Below are 20,607 nucleotides of genomic sequence, written 5' to 3' on the forward strand. Positions count from 1 at the left end.
GACCATCAGTTGTGTTGTGCAGAAGTCTAGTGGATACACAGCTGATAGTCCTACTGAATAGACTGTTAGCTGCTTTTTCTTGCCATAATACAAATTCTAAGTAAAAAAAAAAATAACTAGTGGCCATCATTACTTTAAGAAGTTAAGAAGGTAAGTCCGTCCGAAAAAATTGGGAAAACTTTGAAAGTGTCCCCAAGTGCAGTGGCAAAAACCATCAAACGCTACAAAGAAACTGGCTCACATGAGGACTGCCCCAGGAAAGGAAGACCAAGAGTCACCTCTGCTGCGGAGGATAAGTGTATCCGAGTCACCAGCCTCAGAAATCGCAAGTTAACAGCAGCTCAAATTAGAGACCAGGTCAATGCCACACAGAGTTCTAGCAGCAGACAGATCTCTAGAACAACTGTTAAGAGGAGACTTTGTGCATCAGGCCTTCATGGTAAAATAGCTGCTAGGAAACCACTGCTAAGGACAGGCAACAAGCAGAAGTGACTTGTTTGGGCTAAAGAACACAAGGAATGGACATTAGACCAGTGGAATTCTGTGCTTTGGTCTGATGTGTCCAAATTTGAGATCTTTGGATCCAACCACCATGTCTTTGTGCGATGCAGAAAAGGTGAACGGATGGACTCTACATGCCTGGTTCCCACCGTGAAGCATGGAGGAGGAGGTGTGATGGGGTGGGGGTGCTTTGAAGGCATACTAAACCAGCATGGCTACCACAGCATCTTGCAGCGGCATGCTATTCCATCTGGTTTGCGTTTAGTTGGACCATCATTTATTTTTCAACAGGACAATGACCCCAAACACACCTCCAGACTGTGTAAGGGCTATTTGACTAAGAAGGAGAGTTATGGGGTGCTACACCAGATGACCTGGCCTCCACAGTCACCAGACCTGAACCCAATCAATGTGGTTTGGGGTGGGCCAAAGTACTCTCTAATCGATTAATAGAAGTGATATCTACCCTAATCCACCAGGATCAGTCGGGTTTTATGCCTAATAGATCCACAGCAAAAAATATACGACAATTATACCTTTAACATGCAACTGCCGGTGGACAATCCGGGACAGAGAGTAATAGCTTCATTAGATGCTCATAAAGCATTTGACAGTGTGGAATGGGGATACCTGTGGGGAGTGCTAAGACATATATGATTTGGCCCTAATTTTATATCCTGGATACAGCTGTTATATACCAGACCAGTAGCCAAGGTGAGGATTAATGGAATGTTGTCACACACGGTGGATCTACAAAGGGTTACTCGCCAAGGATATCCGCTCTCGCCTCTCATCTTTGCTCTGGCAGTGGAACCACTGGCGGCTGCTTTACGGCAGAACAGAGACATAAAGGGATTTGTATATGGCCATCTAGAAGAGAAGATAGCCCTCTATGCAGACGACATTCTATTGTTTCTGGGAGACCCAGGGGCATCGTTGAGCTGTGCCATGCATGTGATCAAGCAGTACGGGGGGATCTCTGGACTGACTAAATTGGACCAAATTAAATCTGTTTCAGGTGGACGCGGGAGTGGATAGGTCGATCCTGGGTGATGAGGTCAACAGACTGTGGGTTGTGGACCAGTTTAGATATCTGGGCATTCAGGTATCCATGCCAATTGGGAATTACATTACTATTATTCTAGTCCCTTTGCTGAAGCAACTGTGAAGTAAGATAACTGCTTGGAATAAGCTTTATTTATCAGTAATAGGACGGATTAATCTTATTAAAATGGTGCTTATGCCCAAGATACTCTGTGTTGCACAATTCTCCTGTTTGGATCCCTCAGAGTCACTTTAAGGAGATTGATTCCATGTTCCGTGCTCTAATATGGAAGAACAAAGAAGCCAGACTTAAACTCGAGCCGCTACAGAGACCGAAGGATGAGGGCGGGCTAGCACTACCCAATCAGGGAATATATTATCTGGCAGCTCAGAGTCAGCATTTCAGGGGATGGGCAGATTCAGGGGTGGTAGACCCAGCATCCAGACTGTTAGGGCATGTTCTGCATCAGAAAGCATTAGTGTTCGGACTGGAGGATGGATCATTTGGGAGAATAGGAAAAATGAGCCCCAAACTTAGCCTGATGAATAGAATCTGGAGGAAGATCAAGCAAATAAGAGGGACAACAGCAATAACTGAATTCTCTCCGGACATGATATAGTGATCCAACTATAATACTTATTATTAAAAAGGATACAAGCACTACGATCTTAACTGCAAGGATCAACCACCTTGTGTCCTTCTTTCCAAGGAGTGATTCTGTTCATATCCCCTGATGATCCCCTGTATTGCGTTAGGGGGGGGGGGGGTGTGAAACGCGTCGGGAGAGCTGGGGGGGTCCACAAGCTAAGTGGAACTCTGAGCTCTGACCTAACTAATCCAGTACTTCTTAATTAGGGAAACCTTACCAAACAGAAGAACCCTGGACATCTAACGCATTATGTCTTTTTTGTCTATGGTTCTATTTGTATGTACCACACTCTAAATCACTTTATTTCTGGTGGTGGTTACCCCCGCTAGAGGGTAGCAAGGACGGTGAGGCTGACGAACACCTCCAGCAAAAAATAGGCTCACTGATAGTGAAGATATCTAACCATTGCCAAGGAAGGTAGTCACAGTATATATATTGATCAGCATTACCCTGACAGTGACCAACCAACGTCTTCACTTTATCCTCTTCCAGAACCATTGTCTGAGGCTGTCCTCAGGCGAGGGTATTGTTTGTCTGACACCTGCACTTTGTATTTATGTCTCTATGTGATCTTAAATGTGTTTGATGAAAAGAACAATACAACTGTTCTGTTTTAATATTTATGAAACTTAATAAAACTATTTTTATGAGAGTAGACTTAATAGTGGTGTTCTCCCTGTAAACACTAGGACTAAATGGGAGGCAGAGATAGACGGGATCACTGATGAGGTATGGGATAGTGTTTTGGAATACATACCGAAATTATCAATGAGTGAACCAGCAAGATTATCTCACCTCTACGTGGTGCATAGGGCATATAGATCCCCACTAATTATGTGTAAATTGGGATTGAGGAGTAACTCCGACTGTCCTAGATGTAATGGAGAAGGTGCCGGCATTTTCCACATTATGTGGATGTGCCCCAGGTTGGCACCCTTTTGGATAACTGTTCTTAATAGAATAGAAGGAGCTTATGGATGTAAATTTCCTAGACAACCCCTAATATGTCTTTTAGGTTACGTGTAAGAAATTTGAGTAGACAACAATTTTAAAATAGTGATAGCCAGACTGCTGTATGCGGCAAGGAAAGTAATTTCCAAACACTGGATGCAGGGGGATCCACCGACTAGAGGGGAATTTGTTTCATATGTTAATCATATTGTTCGAATGGAGAGAAGCATATATGGGAAAAGGAAACAACTTGCACGTTTTGATAGATTGTGGAATCCGTGGTTGCAATATGGATAAATATTAGAGTTGGGAGATGTTGGACTAGGGGCAGAGATAGTTCTATACATTCCAATATATGCTATTGAAGGGTTAAAATGTAAGATCTTTGATATTGATATGGGTAATATGTACGCTGAGGGGGGATGGGGAGGGGTTGTTGGGAAGGGAAAGTTTATAGTTCTGCTCATTATTGCTAAAAATATAACACATGCTTTGTATACTTGGTGAAAAATAAAAATTTATCTGATTAAAAAAAGATGGTTTGGGGTGAGCTGGACCGCAGAGTGAAGGCAAAAGGGCCAACAAGTGCTAAGCATCTCTGGGAACTCCTTCAAGACCGTTGGAAAACCATTTCCGGTGACTACCTCTTGAAGCTCATCAAGAGAATGCCAAGAGTGTGCAAAGCAGTAATCAAAGCAAAAGGTGGCTACTTTGAAGAACGTAGAATATAAGACATATTATCAGTTGTTTCACACTTTTTTGTTATGGAATTCATTCCACATGTGTTAATTTTCAGAGTCCTGAAAATAAAGAAAACTCTTTGAATGAGATGAGAAGGTGTGTCCAAACTTTGGTCTGTACTGTGTGTGTGTGTGTGTGTGTGTGTGTGTGTGTGTGTATATATATATATATATATATATTATATATGTGTATGTATGTATAATATTGCTACTTTTACACACTAAAAACTAAATCTTTCATAAATTGATTCGTTTTTGCATCTCCATAGTCTGAGAGCTATAACTTTTTTTTTTTTTGTCCCGAATGATCCATGTTAGGGTGGATGGGTTGATGTTTACATTTTTACAATTATTTTTATTTTCTTTATCGTTCCTTATGGGAGACCCAAACCATGGGGTGTATAGCTTCTGCCTCCGGAGGACACACAAAGTACTACACTAAAAGTGTAGCTCCTCCCTCCGAGCATATACACTCCCCGGATGACAAATCCAACCAGTTCAATGCTTTGTATTCAGGAGGTCACACACACACATGCATCCTCTGATTTTTGATTTCAAAGATTTGGAAGAAAAGCGGGTCCAATCTGGACTCCCGGCATGTCCCTTCTCACCCCACTGTGTCGGCGGTGCTGTTAAGGTTGATTTCAGGGCTGGAGCCTTCACATGCCGCGCTCCTTCGCCATCCCTTGGGGCTCTGGCTTGAAGTGGGAGCCATCACGGTTCTCACTGCTTTGCAGGAGACCGGTCTCCATCCGCAGCCCTGTTCAGGATCCTGCCGGACGGAGTGATGACCCCCCAGGGACCTGGCACCTGCGTCTCAAGCTAAGTACTGAGACGTTATTACCACAGAAAGTGGTCTTTCTAGGGGTCCCTTGTACTTTATTTGTGGGGGAGAATGTGTTATATGTATGTTTTTACATTTCCGGCCGGTTCTCCAGTTTTCACTGGAGAACCGCGCCGATGGTGCCTGCACGCTGGCCGCATGTTTAAATCTAGGCCCCGGCTTCGCCTGAGGCCTAGTTTCGATTCTATGTCAGTCAGTGCAGTGAGACAGGGTGGCTCCGCCCACCGGCTGCTCAGCACAGGGAAGGGACACTCCTCACTGAGGAAAGATTCCCTCCCCTGTATGCCTCATTTGCCCTCCGTCCTGCTCTCAGAGTAGGCCCCGCCCCCTCTCCTCGCTGCGGACGCCATTTTCTCAGCGTTCTAGGGCACAGAGATCAATGTCTGCAAACACATTGTGACAAATGGGGGCCTGGGACAGAGCCCCCAGTTCTGGGGGATCTGGAGGGCACAGAGATGCCCCTATGTTAAACAGTCTGGCAAGCCACAACCTCCGGTTGTGCAGCTGCTTATACACTCTGTTTATATACTCTGCTGGGGTTTTTTTTCCGAAAAGCCCCCACTTCTGGGGAATCTGGAGGGCACAGAGATGTTATGTTAAACGGTCTGGCAAGCCACAACCTCTGGTTGTGCTGCTGCTTATATACTCTGTTTATATACTCTGCTGGGGGTCTTTCTGGACAGAGCCCCCACTTCTGCAGCATGTCTCATATCAGTGCAGGGCTGCAAGGCTGTTTTTTATTATGCACCGCATGTTGACTCGTACTGTCTGTACCAAGCACATAACCACATTGGGATGCCTGCTCTGACATAGTGGTGCCTCAGCCCGGAGGCTTATCCCCAGTGGTCCCTCCGGCTGCTCCGGCTCCGGTGGCTGAACCCCCGGCTTGGGTTGAATCCTTCTCTCCAGGGGACAGCTGTCCCGGACACTGCTGAGCATGCATCAGCCCCCTTCTCAGGGCGCTTCTGCTGCTACGGCTCGCTCAGCAAAGCTCACAGAGGATTCTTCATCTGGGAGCCCGTCCTCCTAAAATGGAGACGCAGGGTCCCCTTTCCCTCCTCGCCCCGCGGCTCTGGTTCACGAGCTGACTCGCAGGACAAGGAGGATGCCTTACTGGGGTCTCGGACGCTCTCCATGTACCCCATTGATCTGTCCGAAAGTGACGCAGATGCTAATGATTTGATTGCGTCCATTATATTTGTACTGGACCTCAATCCGCCTGTATCAGGGGAGCACCCCTCTTTGGCAGAAAAGCATCAGTATACCTTGCCTAAGAGAACAAGGAGTGTGTTCCTTATCCACTCCAGCATTCAGGTCACTGTGACCAAGCCTAGAGCCTGTCCTGACAGACGCTTCCCAGAGCGTGGTTCTGATGACTGTTTCCCCCTTCCACCAGTGGTGGTCAAGGAGTGGGCTCATTCACCAAGGGTGGACCCTCCGGTGTCTAGACTTTCAGCCCGGACAGTTGTATCAGTGGCTGACGGCACCTCTCTGAGGATCCCACTGTCCGCCAGGTTGTCCTTCTGGCCAAATCTATATATGAGGCGGCAGGGGCCCCGTTCTCCCCATCTTTTGCAGCAGTGCGGGCTCTCAAAGCCATCTCTGCTTCTCGGGAGGAGATGCATTCCCTCACCAGGGCCTTTATGCCCGAATTGGTTGCCTTAACTTCCAGGCTTCAGTCTTTTCATCCTATAGCTGGAGACTGTCACCGCACTGCGGTGGCCTCGGCTACTTCCCTCGCTATCCGCAGGTTCCTGTGGCTTCGAGAGTGGAAGGCAGATGCTTCTTAAGAAGTTCCTTGCTGGACTCCCTTTTGCTGGGACCAGTCTATTCGGTGAACAACTGGATGAAATTATTAAGGAAGCTTTTGGCAGGAAGAGTACTTCCATGCCACAACACAGGAAACCTTCCAGGGCAGGAACCAGTCGAGGTTTCGTTCCTTTCGTTCCTCTAACTGGTCGTCCTCTAAGCCCTCGGCCTCGTCCACTAACTCAGCCAAGGTCCGTAAACCAACTGGCGCATGAAGCCGCGTCCTAAGTCGGCAGGAGCTGCTGCCACCAAGGCAGCCTCCTCTTGATTATCTGGCCGCGCCAGTAACGTCCTTGGTCGGTGGCAGGCTCTCCCTCTTGGGCGACGTGTGGTTTCAACACGTCTTCGATCAGTGGGTGTGGGTTACCATCTCCCACGGCTACAGAATAGAATTCTATTCAGCCGCCAAACAGATTTTTTCTGACAACTCCCCCCTGCTCCAAGGCCGCCGCCTTCTCACAGGCCGTGGCATTCTTGCAGGCCAATGGAGTAATTGTACCAGTTCCCGACTGGGAACGGTTCTGAGATTTCTACTCAAATCTCTTCCTAGTCCCCGAAAAGGACGGTGCTTTCCGACTTGGATCTCAAGAATCTCAACAAGCATGTTCAGGTGCGGCAATTTTGCATGGAATCTCTGCGATCAGTCAATGACCCAAGGAGATTTCTTAGCATCCATCGACATCAGAGATGTCTCTCTGCATGTGCCATTCGCAGTTTCACACCAGCGTTGGCTACGTTTTGTAATCGGAGAGGAACATTTCCAATTCGTGGCTCTCCCCTTTGGGTTAGCCACGGCCCCTCGTGTATTCACCAGTTGCGGTTCTGCTCCTCCAGGGGTTGGTTGTGATTCCTTACCTGGACGCCCTTCTAGTCAGGGCTTCATCCAGTGCAGACTGTCAGCGGAGTGTCTCGCTCACTCTCGCCACGCTTGCAAGTCCACTCTGACCCCGACCCAGGAACTTACGTACCTAGGGATGCAATTCGAGACTCTGCTGGCACTTGTGAAGCTGCCCCTAGTCAAACAGCAGTCTCTTCATCTGGCGGTTCGCTCTCTGCTGAGGCTCCGCCGTCATTCCATCAGGCACCTCATGCAGGTGCTGGGTCAGATGGTGGCGTCAATAGAAGCGGTTCCCCTTGCCAGTTCCATCTGCGTCCCCTGCAGCTGGACATTTTCCGCTGTTGGGACAAGGGACTTCTTCCTTGCACAGGCTGGTGGCTCTGTCGCCACAGACCAGGAGCTCTCTTTAAGTGGTGGCTTCGGCCCCTCTCTCTGTACCAGGGACGCTCCTTTCTGGCCCCGTCATGGGTGATTCTCACCACGGATGCCAGTCTATCCGGCTGGGGAGCAGTGTTTCTCCACCACCGAGCACAGGGTACTTGGACTCCGTCCGAATCAGCCCTCTCGATCAATGTGCTGGAAATCAGGGCTGTAGTCCTAGGACTCGCAGCCGCCTAGCAATGTTGGAAGTTCAACATATCCTTCAGTGGACGGAGGACTCCAAGTCCACCATATCCACAGTCCACATCCCAGGCGCAGAAAACTGGGAGGCAGATTATCTCAGCCGTCAAACCGTGGACAGCGGCGAGTGAGCCCTGCATCCGGCAGTGTTCCGGTCAATTTAGCAGGCGGGGCACTCCGGGAGTGGATCTAATGGCATCCCGGCACAACAACAAGGTCCCGGTTTACGTGGCTCGCTCCCACGATCCTCAGGCCTTGGCAGCGGACGCGCTGGTTCCAGATTGGTCCCAGTTCCGTCTGGCCTACGTGTTTCCCCCTCTAGTTCTCTTGCCCAGAGTCCTGCGCAAGATCAAAATGGAGGGCCGTCGGGTCGTACTCATCGCCCCAGGCCCAGGCGAGCTTGGTTCCCAGACCTGCTCCGTCTGTTCGTAGAGGTGCTGTGGCATCTCCCGGACCGGCCAGACGTTCTCTCAGAGGGTCCGTTTTCCACAACAATTCTGCGGCTCTCAGATTGACGACGTGGCTCTTGAGCCCTGAATCCTTACGGCTTCAGGCATTCCTTCCGAGGTCATCTTCACTATGACTCAGGCTCGGAAGTCTTCCTCGGCCAGGTTTTACCTCAGGACTTGGAGAATTTTCCTGTCCTGGTGTCGTTCTTCCGGCCATGCTACTTGGCCGTTTTTTCCTTGCCGACCATCCTGTCCTTTCTACAGTCCGGCCTGCAGCTAGGTCTGTCCCTCATTCCCTCAAGGGACAGGTCTCGGCTCTGTCAGCGGCGTATTGCCCGACTGGCCCAGGTGCGCACCTTCATGCAGGGCGCATCTCACATTATTCCGCCTTACCGGCGGTCTCTGGATCCCTGAGACCTTTCTTTGGTCCTCATGGCCTTACAGAAACCCCCCTTTGAGCCTCTTAGGGAGGTTTCGTTGTTTAGTCTTTCACAGAAAGTGGTTTTTCTGGTGGCCATAATTTCTCTCAGGAGAGTCTCTTATTTGACTGTGCTCTCTTCGGAGTCAACCTTTTTGTTTTTTTTCACCAAGACAAGGTGGTTCTCCATCCAACTCCGGGCCTTCTCCCTAAGGTGGTGTCTCCGTTCCACCTTAACCAGGACATTTCATTGTCTTCCCTTTGTTCGGCCCCTGTGCATCGCTTTGAGAAAGCGTTGCATGCTTTAGATTTGGTGCGGACGCTCCGGATCTATGTGTCACGCACCGCTGTTTTTTTTAGGCGGTGCACCTCTCTTTTTGTGCTGACCACAGGTCAGCGCAAGGGTCTCTCGGCTTCTAAACCGACCCTAGCTCATTGGATTAGGTCGGCCATATCCGATGCCTACCTATGTTCTCAGATGCCTCCCCCGCCAGGGATTAAGGCGCACTCGACCAGAGCTGTCGGTGCCTCTTGGGCTACGGCTCAGCAGGTCTGTCAGGCTGCCACTTGGTCTAGTCTGCACACCCTTTCGAAGCACTACCAAGTGCATGCTCATGCTTCGGCAGATGCGAGCTTGGGCAGACGCATCCTTCGGACGGCTGTCGCCCATTTGTGAAGTTAGGTTTCGCCTACTTCTCAGTTTCTGTTTATTTCCCACCCATGGACTGCTTTGAGACGTCCCATGGTTTGGGTCTCCCATAAGGAACGATAAAGAAAAAGAGAATTTTGTTTACTTACCGTAAATTCTTTTTCTTATAGTTCCGACATGGGAGACCCAGCACCCTCCCTGTTGCCTGTTGGCAGCTTTCTTGTTCCGTGTGTTTTCACCGGCTGTTGTTGTAGACAGAAGTTCCGGTTATTCCGGGTTTTACTCTATCTCTACTTATGGGTGGATGTCCTCCTTCAGCTTTGGCACTAAACTGGTTGGATTTGTCATCCGGGGAGTGTATATGCTCGGAGGGAGGAGCTACACTTTTAGTGTAGTACTTTGTGTGTCCTCCGGAGGCAGAAGCTATACACCCCATGGTTTGGGTCTCCCATGTCGGAACTATAAGAAAAAGAATTTACGGTAAGTAAACAAAATTCTCTTTTTTTTACATATTTTTTTATGCCTTTTTATTCACTTTTTTGTATGTTGGTATCATGGAAAAAGGCCCTTTTTACATGTTTTTTTTCAGTGTTCGCAGCATGGAAGAAGTAGCGTGACCCCTTTTTATAGATCGGGTCGTTATGGACGCAGCAATGCCAATTTTGAACGTTTGTTTGTTTTTATTTTTAACACACAAGCTGCATTTTTAGTGGTGAAACAGGTTTGTGATTTTCCTGCGCTTTTTATGTGTTGTTGTTTTTTTTATTACTTAGTCCTACTGTGGGACATGAATATTTTTTTATTTTGATCGTTGGTCTCATGTACTACTGTACTCGTGTATTGCAGTGCAGGAGACCTTCAGTGATTCACTCACTGTGCCTCTAAAACCCTGCTTGTAGCAGGATCTTACAAGCCACCTTACCATGAGTTCTTCAGATAACCCCAGGGTCCCAAGGCAATGATCGGCACCAACGATTAGCATCGCGGACAACCGATCCTGCCAAAGGGGATCTTTTTATTCTTCTTTTTTTTTTTTAAACATCTTTTTATTGAATTTTAACCGAATTTCTTTTACAATCTGCTCTTATACAAAGAGCATTTCATTGATGACATTATAATCAAAACAGTCCCGCCCACCACTCCCCCCGCTCTGCGTGCGACCAGAAGCAACTTAAAATGGTAACTTATGTAATTGGTATGTGTCCATTGAGCAGTTCAAGAAGGTACCAAGAGGTCTGTCCAAACTGAGATTTAAGTCTATCCTTAAGCACTGTAGCCAAGTTAGGTATAAATAAAGACCATGTTTCAAAGAAACGCTTAGTCAACTTCTCCTTATTCGACAGTGCATCCAGCCAGTCCATTTTGAATATGAACATTAGTTTTGTTTGGATAAACGCTAGAGAGGGTGCTTCAGGATTTACCCAGAGATGTAGGATACTTTTCCTAGTGGCCGAGGCCCAAATAGTTAACATTGCCCTGGTACCTCTCGGAAGACTTTGTTGAGCCTCCTCCAACATGTTAAAAATCGCCCACTGTGGTGTCAGAGCAAACTGAATATTGTATGTGTTTTGTAAGACTGAGTGAACGCTTCTCCATACTCCCTGTATCTGAACACAGTCCCATAAGTGGTGAAACAGGTCAGTGTCTCTTATGCCACATTTAGAACAAGAGTATAAGGCATTTGTGTCCATTTTTGATTGAATTTTTTGAGTAATATATGCTCTATGTAGAATCATCAAGGCCATATCTATGTAGCTACTGGACGACCTGTTGTTTTCCCCTCCCATGTCCAAACTGTACGCAACATTGAATAAACCTGACTAGTCGAGAACGCCTGGCTACTTGCCCTCCTAAGAAAGTTATCCACACTTCCTCCAAGATCTCCCTTTGGCTTGTCAACAAGATATTTTTGTGCCAAGCTACGCGCCTGAAGAAAAAGAAAAAGCTGACCCACAAAAGCTGGAAATCGGTGTGCCGCCTTCTCGTAAGAAAGCAACGACCAATCAGGCTCCATTAGATCTGCAGCATAAGCACAACCCTGCATTGACAATGTTTCATAAATCCTCGGAGGGCGACCCTGGAGGAATCTCGGATTTCCAATAAAGGGTTGAAATGGGGAACTTGAAGTGTTAATTTTACCAAGTTTCCTCACCTTCCTCCACGTTTGTATAGTATGCCATAGTGTTGGATGATCCCTAACCTCACTCGGTATTTCCTCGTTCCCTAAATGCAGCAATGCTGTTAACGAGACTTGTGAACATAGCTGTTGTTCCAATTGTACATTGGCAAAGTGAGATACTCCTCGCACCCAGTCCACCACATATCTAAAATTTGCTGCTAGATTATATCTGCCCAGATCTGGAAGATTTATGCCCCCTGCCCCTTTTGGTAATTGAAGCTTGATTAAGCTGATCCTAGTACGCCCCTTGTGCCCCCAAATGAATTTTCCAAAGGATGAACTTAGTAGCTTAATATCTCATTTGCGTAGAAGCAACGGGAGAGTCTGAAATAAGAACATTATTTTGGGGAATGCTACCATTTTAATTAAGTGACATCGGCCCGAAAAGGATATTTTCAGATGTTTCCAAGATTGGAGTAGATGTATTAATGAATTTATAAGAGGCTTATAATTAATTTGATATAGTAACAAGGGGTTTGCTGGGAGCTGAATCCCCAAATATTTAATGGACCTGGTACACCACTGGAAGGGAAATAAGTTGTTATCAATTTTACCCGATTTGTACATTGCCAATGCCTCAGTTTTTTTGTAATTTACCCTGAAGCCTGAGGCCTTTCCAAAATTATTCAATGTGTTCATTATCTCTGGAATCGCTTGAGAGGGATTGGCAATAAACAATAAAATATCATCGGCAAAAGCCAAAAGTTTAATTGTTGTCCCACCGACTCTCATGCCCTGAAATATTGCTAAATTATGTAGGGTCCTCAACATTGGGTCCAGAGCCAAATTAAACAATAAAGGTGACAAGGGACACCCCTGCCTCGTTCCCCTCTGTACCTCAAATGGCTCAGAGAATGTATTATTTATAGATAGTCTGGATTTGGGTTCTGTGTATATCATCTTGACTGCTTCGCAAAACCAGGATCCCACCTGGCGACATGCCAAAAGATTATGTAAATAGGCCCAAGAGACCCTGTCAAAGGCCTTGTCCGCATCAAGGCTAACTACTATATGTTTGGTACATCTATGCTTCCTGCTATAAGAGATAGCCCCAATAGCCGTCCTGATGTTATAGGTGATGGATTTCCCATGCACGAATCCCGTTTGGAAGGGCAGAATAAGATCTGGAATCACTTGTTGTAATCTACCAGCTAGTATTTTAGTAAAGATTTTAAAATCAGAGTTGAGTAATGAGATGGGTCTGTATCCCTCCACCTGTAGTGGGTCTTTTCCTGGCTTAGGTAATACTATATTGTTTGCCTCATTGAACCTGTCGGGAATTATTCTATCTGTGACTATCTTATTATACACTGCACATAGATGAGGACCGATAGAGGCTCCCAAGATCTTATAATATTCGTTACTAAATCCGTCGGGCCCTGGGCTTTTGGCTAGTTTAAGAGTGCCAATAGTTTTTACTATTTCTGAAATATTTATAGGGGCGTTTAGTACTACTCTTTGTTCCTCTGTCAAGATGGGCGCTACGGTACCATGGATAAAATCCGCTTCCCCGTCAACCTCCCTCGGTTCCGCCTCATACAGCGAGCCAAAGAATGCCCTGAACTCCTCTACTATTTCCTCATCTTTTGTTACCATGGTACCATCTTTCTTTTTAATTTTGTGGATTCTAGTGGTGGTTCTAAAGGGTTTGGTTAAAGAAGCTAGTAATTTCCCAGGTTTGTTGCCCCATTTAAAGTATTTATGTTTCTGGTAGTCCAGTTTGTTACTAAGTGCCATCTCATGGGCCAAGGTGTCCGCCGCCTCCTTGGCCTCTAAGAAATGTTGTTTTGTCGCATCCGTGTTGTTATTTTTAAAATCTTTATATGCCTGCGTGAGAAGTTTTTGTGCTGATATAGTTTGTTCCAGGAGCTTTTTTCTCTTATGGCTGACATATGATATTATCTGACCTCTTACTACTGCCTTGGAGGCTGCCCAATACAAACCAGCGTCCCCACTATGCTCGTGATTATCCTTCTCATAAAAGCTCCAGTAGTTTTGTAAAGAAGCTTTGAAATCCTCAGATTGATATAAATATGAAGGAAACCTCCACCTTCTTTCCCGTAGTATTGTGGTAGATAATAACAAATTAAAAGTAACCGGTGCATGATCCGAAATACAGATGTCTAGGATGTTGGAGGAAAGTAAATGTGGCATCAGTGCTGGGCTTAGTAGCCAATAGTCAATCTGTGTATGTAAGTCATGGACATGTGAATAAAATGTATAATCTTTATCTATTGGGTGCTGCATGCGCCATGTGTCTATTAGTCCCAATTGATTGACGAGATATTGCAAACCACTATGGAGCGCCAATAGAGGAGATGGCTGGGGACTTGACCTGTCTAAAATTCCATCATGAGCCTCATTGAAATCTCCGCCTACAATTAAATTAGTCATATCCCAACCTGTGATACTTTCGATCAATCTGGCTCTGAACTGTGGATCAGGAATATTTGGTGCATATATGTTTGCTAAGTTATAGATAGTGCCCTCTATCTTCACTTTCACCAATAATAATCTCCCCATAGGGTCCTCTGAAACCTCCAGAACTTCATGACTAATATGCTTATTGATCAATATAGCTACCCCTCTTTGTTTTCTCGTAAATGACGCTTCTGCGCATACGGCATATTTTCTGCTGTGAAGAAATGGGTGATTGCCCTTCATCCAGTGTGTTTCCTGTAAGAAGACAATATGGCAATTTAAACGATGTAGATAATTTAAAACTTTTTTCCTCTTAATAGGAGAGTTTAACCCGTTAACATTCCAGGAGCACCAATACAGCGATTTTAATCGTGGACACATTTGTGCTCTCTGTGTTAGTCATTTATCCTATTCCAGAAGGAGGAATTAATTGTAAAATTATAAACAACCTATTTGGGTTCCCTCGTCCATCCCAGCGAGTAAACGCGACAACCCATATGAGAGCTAAACTAAAGGTACGCACGCAGAGCCCCCTAACCCCTTCCCATCTAAACAAAAACCTTAATCTAATGGCAATGTCACCTGCCTCTCTGGCAGTCCTGACACTGAAAAAAAAAAAAGGAAAAACAGAATGAACATCAGAACTGTAGCACAGTGACGTCTCCGATTTAAGTGTCTGTGTTGACTGCTGGCGAAGCTCCATTTTCCTGAAGAAGGTAATTTAAAGCCAACTTAGGATCTTCAAAAGTCCAATTCTTTCCCCCTGTAGTGAATCGTAGAACAGCAGGATACAGTAGACTGAAGCGAATATTTTTTTCCGCCAATAGTTTGCATACTGGATTGAAGGCTTTGCGTCTTGTTGTCAAGGCTGCTGAGTAATCTTGGAACAAAAGCAGTTTAGAGTTATTGTAGGTAAGTGAGCGATTTTTTCTAAATGCTGTCAGCAATCTGATCTTGTCTTGGAAGACCAGGACCTTAAAAATTACTTGTCTGGGTCTGACCTCTCCATCATTTCGAGGTGTTCCCACTCTGTGGGCCCTTTCAATAGCAATTGGCCCCGACTTTAGATTCAATTTCAAAGCTCCTGGTAGCCATTCTGAAGTGAGTTTCAGTAGATCAGCTTGCCGAACCGATTCAGGGACGCCCACCAACCTTAAATTATTGCGTCTGGACCTGTTCTCAAGATCATCTACCTTGTCCAGCAATACAGCAATGTCCTTATTCCTGCTCTCCAGCATCTCTGAAATTTCCTTTACAGAGTCCTCCATGTCAGAGACCCTCTGCTCCATATCTGTTAGCCTTGAACCCTGGGCATTAACTTGGGTGACTATAACGTCTAATGAAGACTGGAAGGCTGCCAGCCGCCCATCAATCACCGGCATCAAGAGATCCGTGATGGCCTTAGCAGTGGCCTGGGGTGGGTCTGTAGTTGCCTCAGGGGAAGCCCCTGGTGATGGGGGTGCATTTTGTTTTCGTCTTTGCGGTCTAATTCCTTTACTTGGTTGTGTGGCATTGCTCTTACCCACAAATTTATCCATAGTAAGAACTGTAAATATGGAGCTTCTTTAGAGACTGTGGTGACGTCACAATAACATAAGCTTAATTACATCTGTGTGGTAAACTTGGCTGTTTCACAATTATTTCCACGCTGCGTATGAGAGTGTATAGATGTTACTTGAAAAAGACCAGTCAGAAGGGCAGGAGGCAGGCCAGATGACTGATCCCACTTCTTTTTGTTTTTCACCCTCTTCTATACTGTCAGTGCTGGTGAAGTGGTGAAGTAGGGGTTAATCAAGTTGATCTGTGATGCACTTCAGGCTTATCTGCCTCTGTTTACTGTTGCAGATTACAGGCCTTGTGCAGCAGCCATTTAAGATGAGACCTGCAGGGATGTATCTGCCCCCTTCACAGCCCCCTGTTTATCTCCTGACCTGCTCTCACAGCCGAATGTCTGCAGGGGCTCTCAGCTCCCTCCTCACTCACAGTATCTCAGGCGGTGGGCCTGTCCACGGAGCTCTGTGTGACAGGTAAACACAGCGTGCAGTCCTGTTTGCTGAGCTTGCTGCTGCTCGGTGTTTCACTATTTCTTCTGTGGCAGGGAGGGGAGTGTGTGAGAGTTCACTGAAAACTATGGCTGCCACTGGAAGCACTTCAGTCCCCTTCCCTGTCTCCTTCTGGATGTTAGTGCCCGATATTTAACCCCTCCCTTACCAGGTCCCGGGTGCTTTCCGTTTGCAGTGGCACAGCTGCAGGGGGAGCAGGGAGGATGGGCAGCGTTTCTCTGTGCAGCACAGCCCACAGCCTGCAGCCTGGTGCTTTGTGTCAGAGCACTCCTTTCTTTGTTGTGCAGCATACACCTTTCACCTTCGGAGTATCAGGAGAGCCGGGCCTGATGTGCGCCCCTTGTCCTGTCCTTATCCCTGCAGCCTTGAGATGTTAGGATGGGCCTGGATAACGTTTTTGGCCTAGGCTGCTGCAGGAGCTCATGATAAAAGCAGCTACCTCGTAGCTCCGCCTCCCGGAAGTCTTTATTCCTCTTTTAACCTTTTTAGATACCGCTGTCGCTATTGACTGGTATTTAAGGGGTTAATCGGCCACGATCGGTTCCAACACTGATTGAGGCCAATGCCCACAGGTGTCAGCTGTTATGTACAGCTGTCACCCATGGGAATTTCACTCATGGGGCAGTAATATTCACTTATTCCTCAGCGCCATTAAAAAGTAGTGCTGAGAAATAAAGTACTTTGAACGACCGCCGTTAAAAAGCGCATTGGCAATTTTTAAGTGGGTGGTCCAAAGGGCAAATATATTTTAAACTAAATCCCTTATCAAGTAGTGCCATAATCTAAACTAATTTCTAATATGCTTGCATTAAAAATTCCCTATTTTTCCCTAACTACTCTCTCTGTTGTGTTTTTGTTCTCTATTTTCTGTGTGATGACACTTCATTTGAGAATCCCAGTGCATCCTGGGACTCTCAAACAAAGCGTCATCAGGGGGCAGAGGCTGTGGTCATTGCCACAGCTTCTGCCCCTCCCTGAAATGAAGCACAATAACAGTGAGCTCTGTGTTGCCAGCTCAGGCCAGTAGTAAGGAGCCGGCAATAGAGCAGAGCGCATGGTTAGTGTGAGTTGTCAAGATACCCAACATTCACAGACAATTATAAGAGTATCCTGTCAATGTGCAGTAACGATGCGCTCTGCTCTGTTGCTGGCTCCTCACTACTGGCCTGAGTCGGTAACAGTGACGCAGCCTCTGCCCCCCTGATGACGATTTGTTTGAGTGTCCCAGCATGCATGAAAATGCTCAAACAAATACAATAACAATTAGAGTTACAGTTAGGGAAGGATAGGGAAGTTTGAATGCAAGCATCTTAGAAATTAGTTTAGATTACAACACTAAATTGGTAGGGATTTAGACTAAAATGTCAATGCTCTTCGGACCACTCCTCTTAACAAATTAAGTTGATGCAAAGACTGAAGAATTACAATGCTGATCTTTATGTTTCCAAGACTTCTTACATTTGTTCTAGCATGCTGGAGTTCAGCTTCTGAGTCAACATCTGACTGATGGCAACCCTTTTTTTCCTAATCAGTGTTTGGCGTTTTTCGATATAAAAAAAAAGTGTTTTTGTTTAACCCACTTTTTGGAAGACTTTAGCACAGCCTCTTGTTGCACCAAAACGTTGAAACTTTGCAAAGATTTTTCCGCCTGAATTCTTGCGTAAAGGCTTTGATAAATCAAGCCATAAGTGTTTAAGAGTATAATGCATAATGTATTTATTCTATTTAGAATTTAAAGAGGACCAACCATCAGTATTTTCCTATGTAAGGTAAAGGCAGTGCCATACAGGCAGTAAGATGCTGAATCCAGGCAAACCTGTTGTAGAAAGATGGGATGCTTGGTTGATGAAATATCTTTAATCAAATTTACAAAAAAGCACTGCCCTTTTGATTAACAGGTGCTACATGGGCGGGCCTTTTTGGGTTGTGTCCTCATGTTTATTCCTCCTCATCCGGCGTCCTCCTGGCTTGCTCTTTTCCTTTATTTGAATATAGTGCAGCACCGCGCCGCCACTGCTGTTGTTGGCGGTGCGTGCGCATTTCCACAGTACTCAGGTCTTCATGAAAATGGCGCTGGAGTCTGCGCATTGGCGTAGCACAATCTCCAACGCCATTTTATTGAACACACTGCAGTGAAGACTGAGAAGCATTGACACGTGCGCAGATATAAAAAAAAAAAAAAAAAATCTGCTCACGCACCAATGCTTCTCATGGTCTTCACCGAAGTGTGTTCAATAAAATGGTGCCGGAGATCGCGGTATGTGCATTCGTGGACTCCGGTGTCATTTCAATAAAGAACTGAGTACTGTGGCAATGCACATGTGCTGACAACAATGGCAATGGCGCACTATTCAAATAAAAATAGGGTGGCAAGCCAGGAGGATGCCGGAGGAGGAATAAACGTGAGGACCCGACCCATAAATATCCGCCCATGTTGTACTTGTCAATCAAAGGGCAGTGCTTTTCTGCAACTTTCATTAAAGATATTTAATCAACCAAGCATCACATCTTTCTATAACTGGTATACCTGCATTCAGCATCTTAATGCCTGTATGGCACTGCCTTTACCTCATATAGCAAAATACTGCTGATTGGTCCTCTTTAAACACTTTGCTCTGTATAAATGCACAGGAGGCTTTGAAGGCATTTAAAATGTTATTTCATGGTGGATATTGGCATTTTTCAAGTACAGAATACAAAATGAAAGGTGCTCTATGACTGGCTGTTATAGGAATCACATCTGTGTGGAGAAGGGAGGAGTCGGAGCTTTCATGGGATATTTGGCATTTGATGATGTCATAGTGTAGTTCACAGGAATGCAGAGTGACACATTAGCAAATTTACTGGACAGATTGTCAGAGTAGGGATCACATGACCAAACTTCCTATAAAGAAGGGGTGGTGGGAATGTATAGATGTAACTAAATTGGGATGAAATAAATTAAACAATAAGGCTATGGATGGATTATGTATGGAGAAAAAAATGACTGATTGCTTCCTAAGTGGTTTGTCTTTATGTATAGTAAGCAGGTATCACACTTCATTTCTCTTAAATTACTAAAAACTCTGTTTTCAACCATTTAGGAGAGCTTCGACACATCACAAAACTAAAGCCCTGGAGTCTCTTTGACGTTCTGGTGGAAAAGTACGGGTGGCCTCATGAAGATGCTGCACAGTTTACAGATTTCCTTACTCCTATGTTGGAAATGGTCCCAGAGAAACGCGCATCTGCTGGCGAGTGCCTGAGGCATCCCTGGTTAAGTTCTTAGAGAATATTTAGGTCCTCAGAGGTGCTCTGCTCGTTTGGCTCTAACCGCTGACTTTCACAGTATCTATAAATGGATTATGAGTGATCTGGCATTAGCCACAGACTTTCTTTTTGAAGTACTGTACCTTGTTTCTGTTTTGTTTTCCTTTGCTTGGTGTGCGCTGTGGTCATTGGAAAAATTAGCCTCTATGTCTTCAGCTGTAAGCTTTACTGACCCACTTTTTCTGGGGATGGGGACAAGGGAGAAAAAAAAACTAAGGAAAAAAAATGAAATCTGGTCTTGTTTTTCATGTTACGTGGCATTCAGATGTCCAATTTTTGAACAAGGAGTACATTTTTTTCCATGTGTCTACCAGATTTTGTAACTATTTATGAAGATAAGTTTTAGCAGATGTTGGGTAAATCCAAGCTTTTGAAAAGAAAAACAGGCCTACTACAAGGGCCCTGTAAACTTTTTACCTTAACCGAGGGATTATCGTACTTGTAATATAGTGTATGTACATTCACTTTGTAAATGTTTATTTTCATTAACACCCTTGCATTGCGATAGAAGAGGGCTGCGTTATGTTATCTGCCCATCCTAGCAATGCAAGGTTACTTACAGGTAAGGGGATTACAAATTCTAAAGCAGATTAATCTCCTCAACATAATTTTAGCTTTCTGCATGTAATGAAATTGTTTTTCTAGAAGGTGTGTAAACATCTCCAGAGTTTTGGTAAATGAAGCTGCTCCACTTTTTTTAAACAATTACCCCAAGTGGCACTTTAGGGAAAGTTGATTTCTTTGTAGTAAAATCAATGTATGCACATTCGAACACGTTTTGTAGGTCTTAAAAATTGCTGCAGCAACATTTCATGAGGCCAAGCCCATCTATGTATACTTTCAGCTACCTCCTCTTTGCAAAATACATTAGTCTGCACACTCTCAACAGACCATTTGCATTGTACGCGCCATGAACTTGCCCCCATCTGCTTTTTTGGCACAAAGCACAGGGAGTATATAGAGAAGATACACTTCTATGAAATGATACTCCTCAACCAGAGTGCTGCTGTTTTACCCCTTTTTCTTTAGGGAAAGAAGGTAAACCCTATTCCAGATGTTTGTTAAAAATGTATTGCATGTCTTTTTGTCGAGGAGACGTGCAGATAAAGAATTGTCTGATT

General features: G+C 45.4%; 1 protein-coding gene across 1 annotated transcript in view; it reads left to right on the forward strand.

Annotated features, from left to right (window-relative positions):
• The window catches only part of SRPK2 (SRSF protein kinase 2), a 157,744-nt gene extending 137,972 nt beyond the window's left edge, over nt 1–19,772 (forward strand). The window contains exon 15 of the mRNA XM_075343479.1: nt 19,261–19,772. Within this exon, the coding sequence (XP_075199594.1) occupies nt 19,261–19,445 (185 nt within the window). The 3' untranslated portion in view covers nt 19,446–19,772. The remainder of the gene's footprint in view (nt 1–19,260) is intronic.
• The last annotated feature ends 835 nt before the right edge of the window (nt 19,773–20,607 follow it).

The sequence above is a fragment of the Anomaloglossus baeobatrachus genome, chromosome 4, assembly GCF_048569485.1.
Source record: "Anomaloglossus baeobatrachus isolate aAnoBae1 chromosome 4, aAnoBae1.hap1, whole genome shotgun sequence".
NCBI classification, from domain to species: domain Eukaryota; kingdom Metazoa; phylum Chordata; class Amphibia; order Anura; family Aromobatidae; genus Anomaloglossus; species Anomaloglossus baeobatrachus.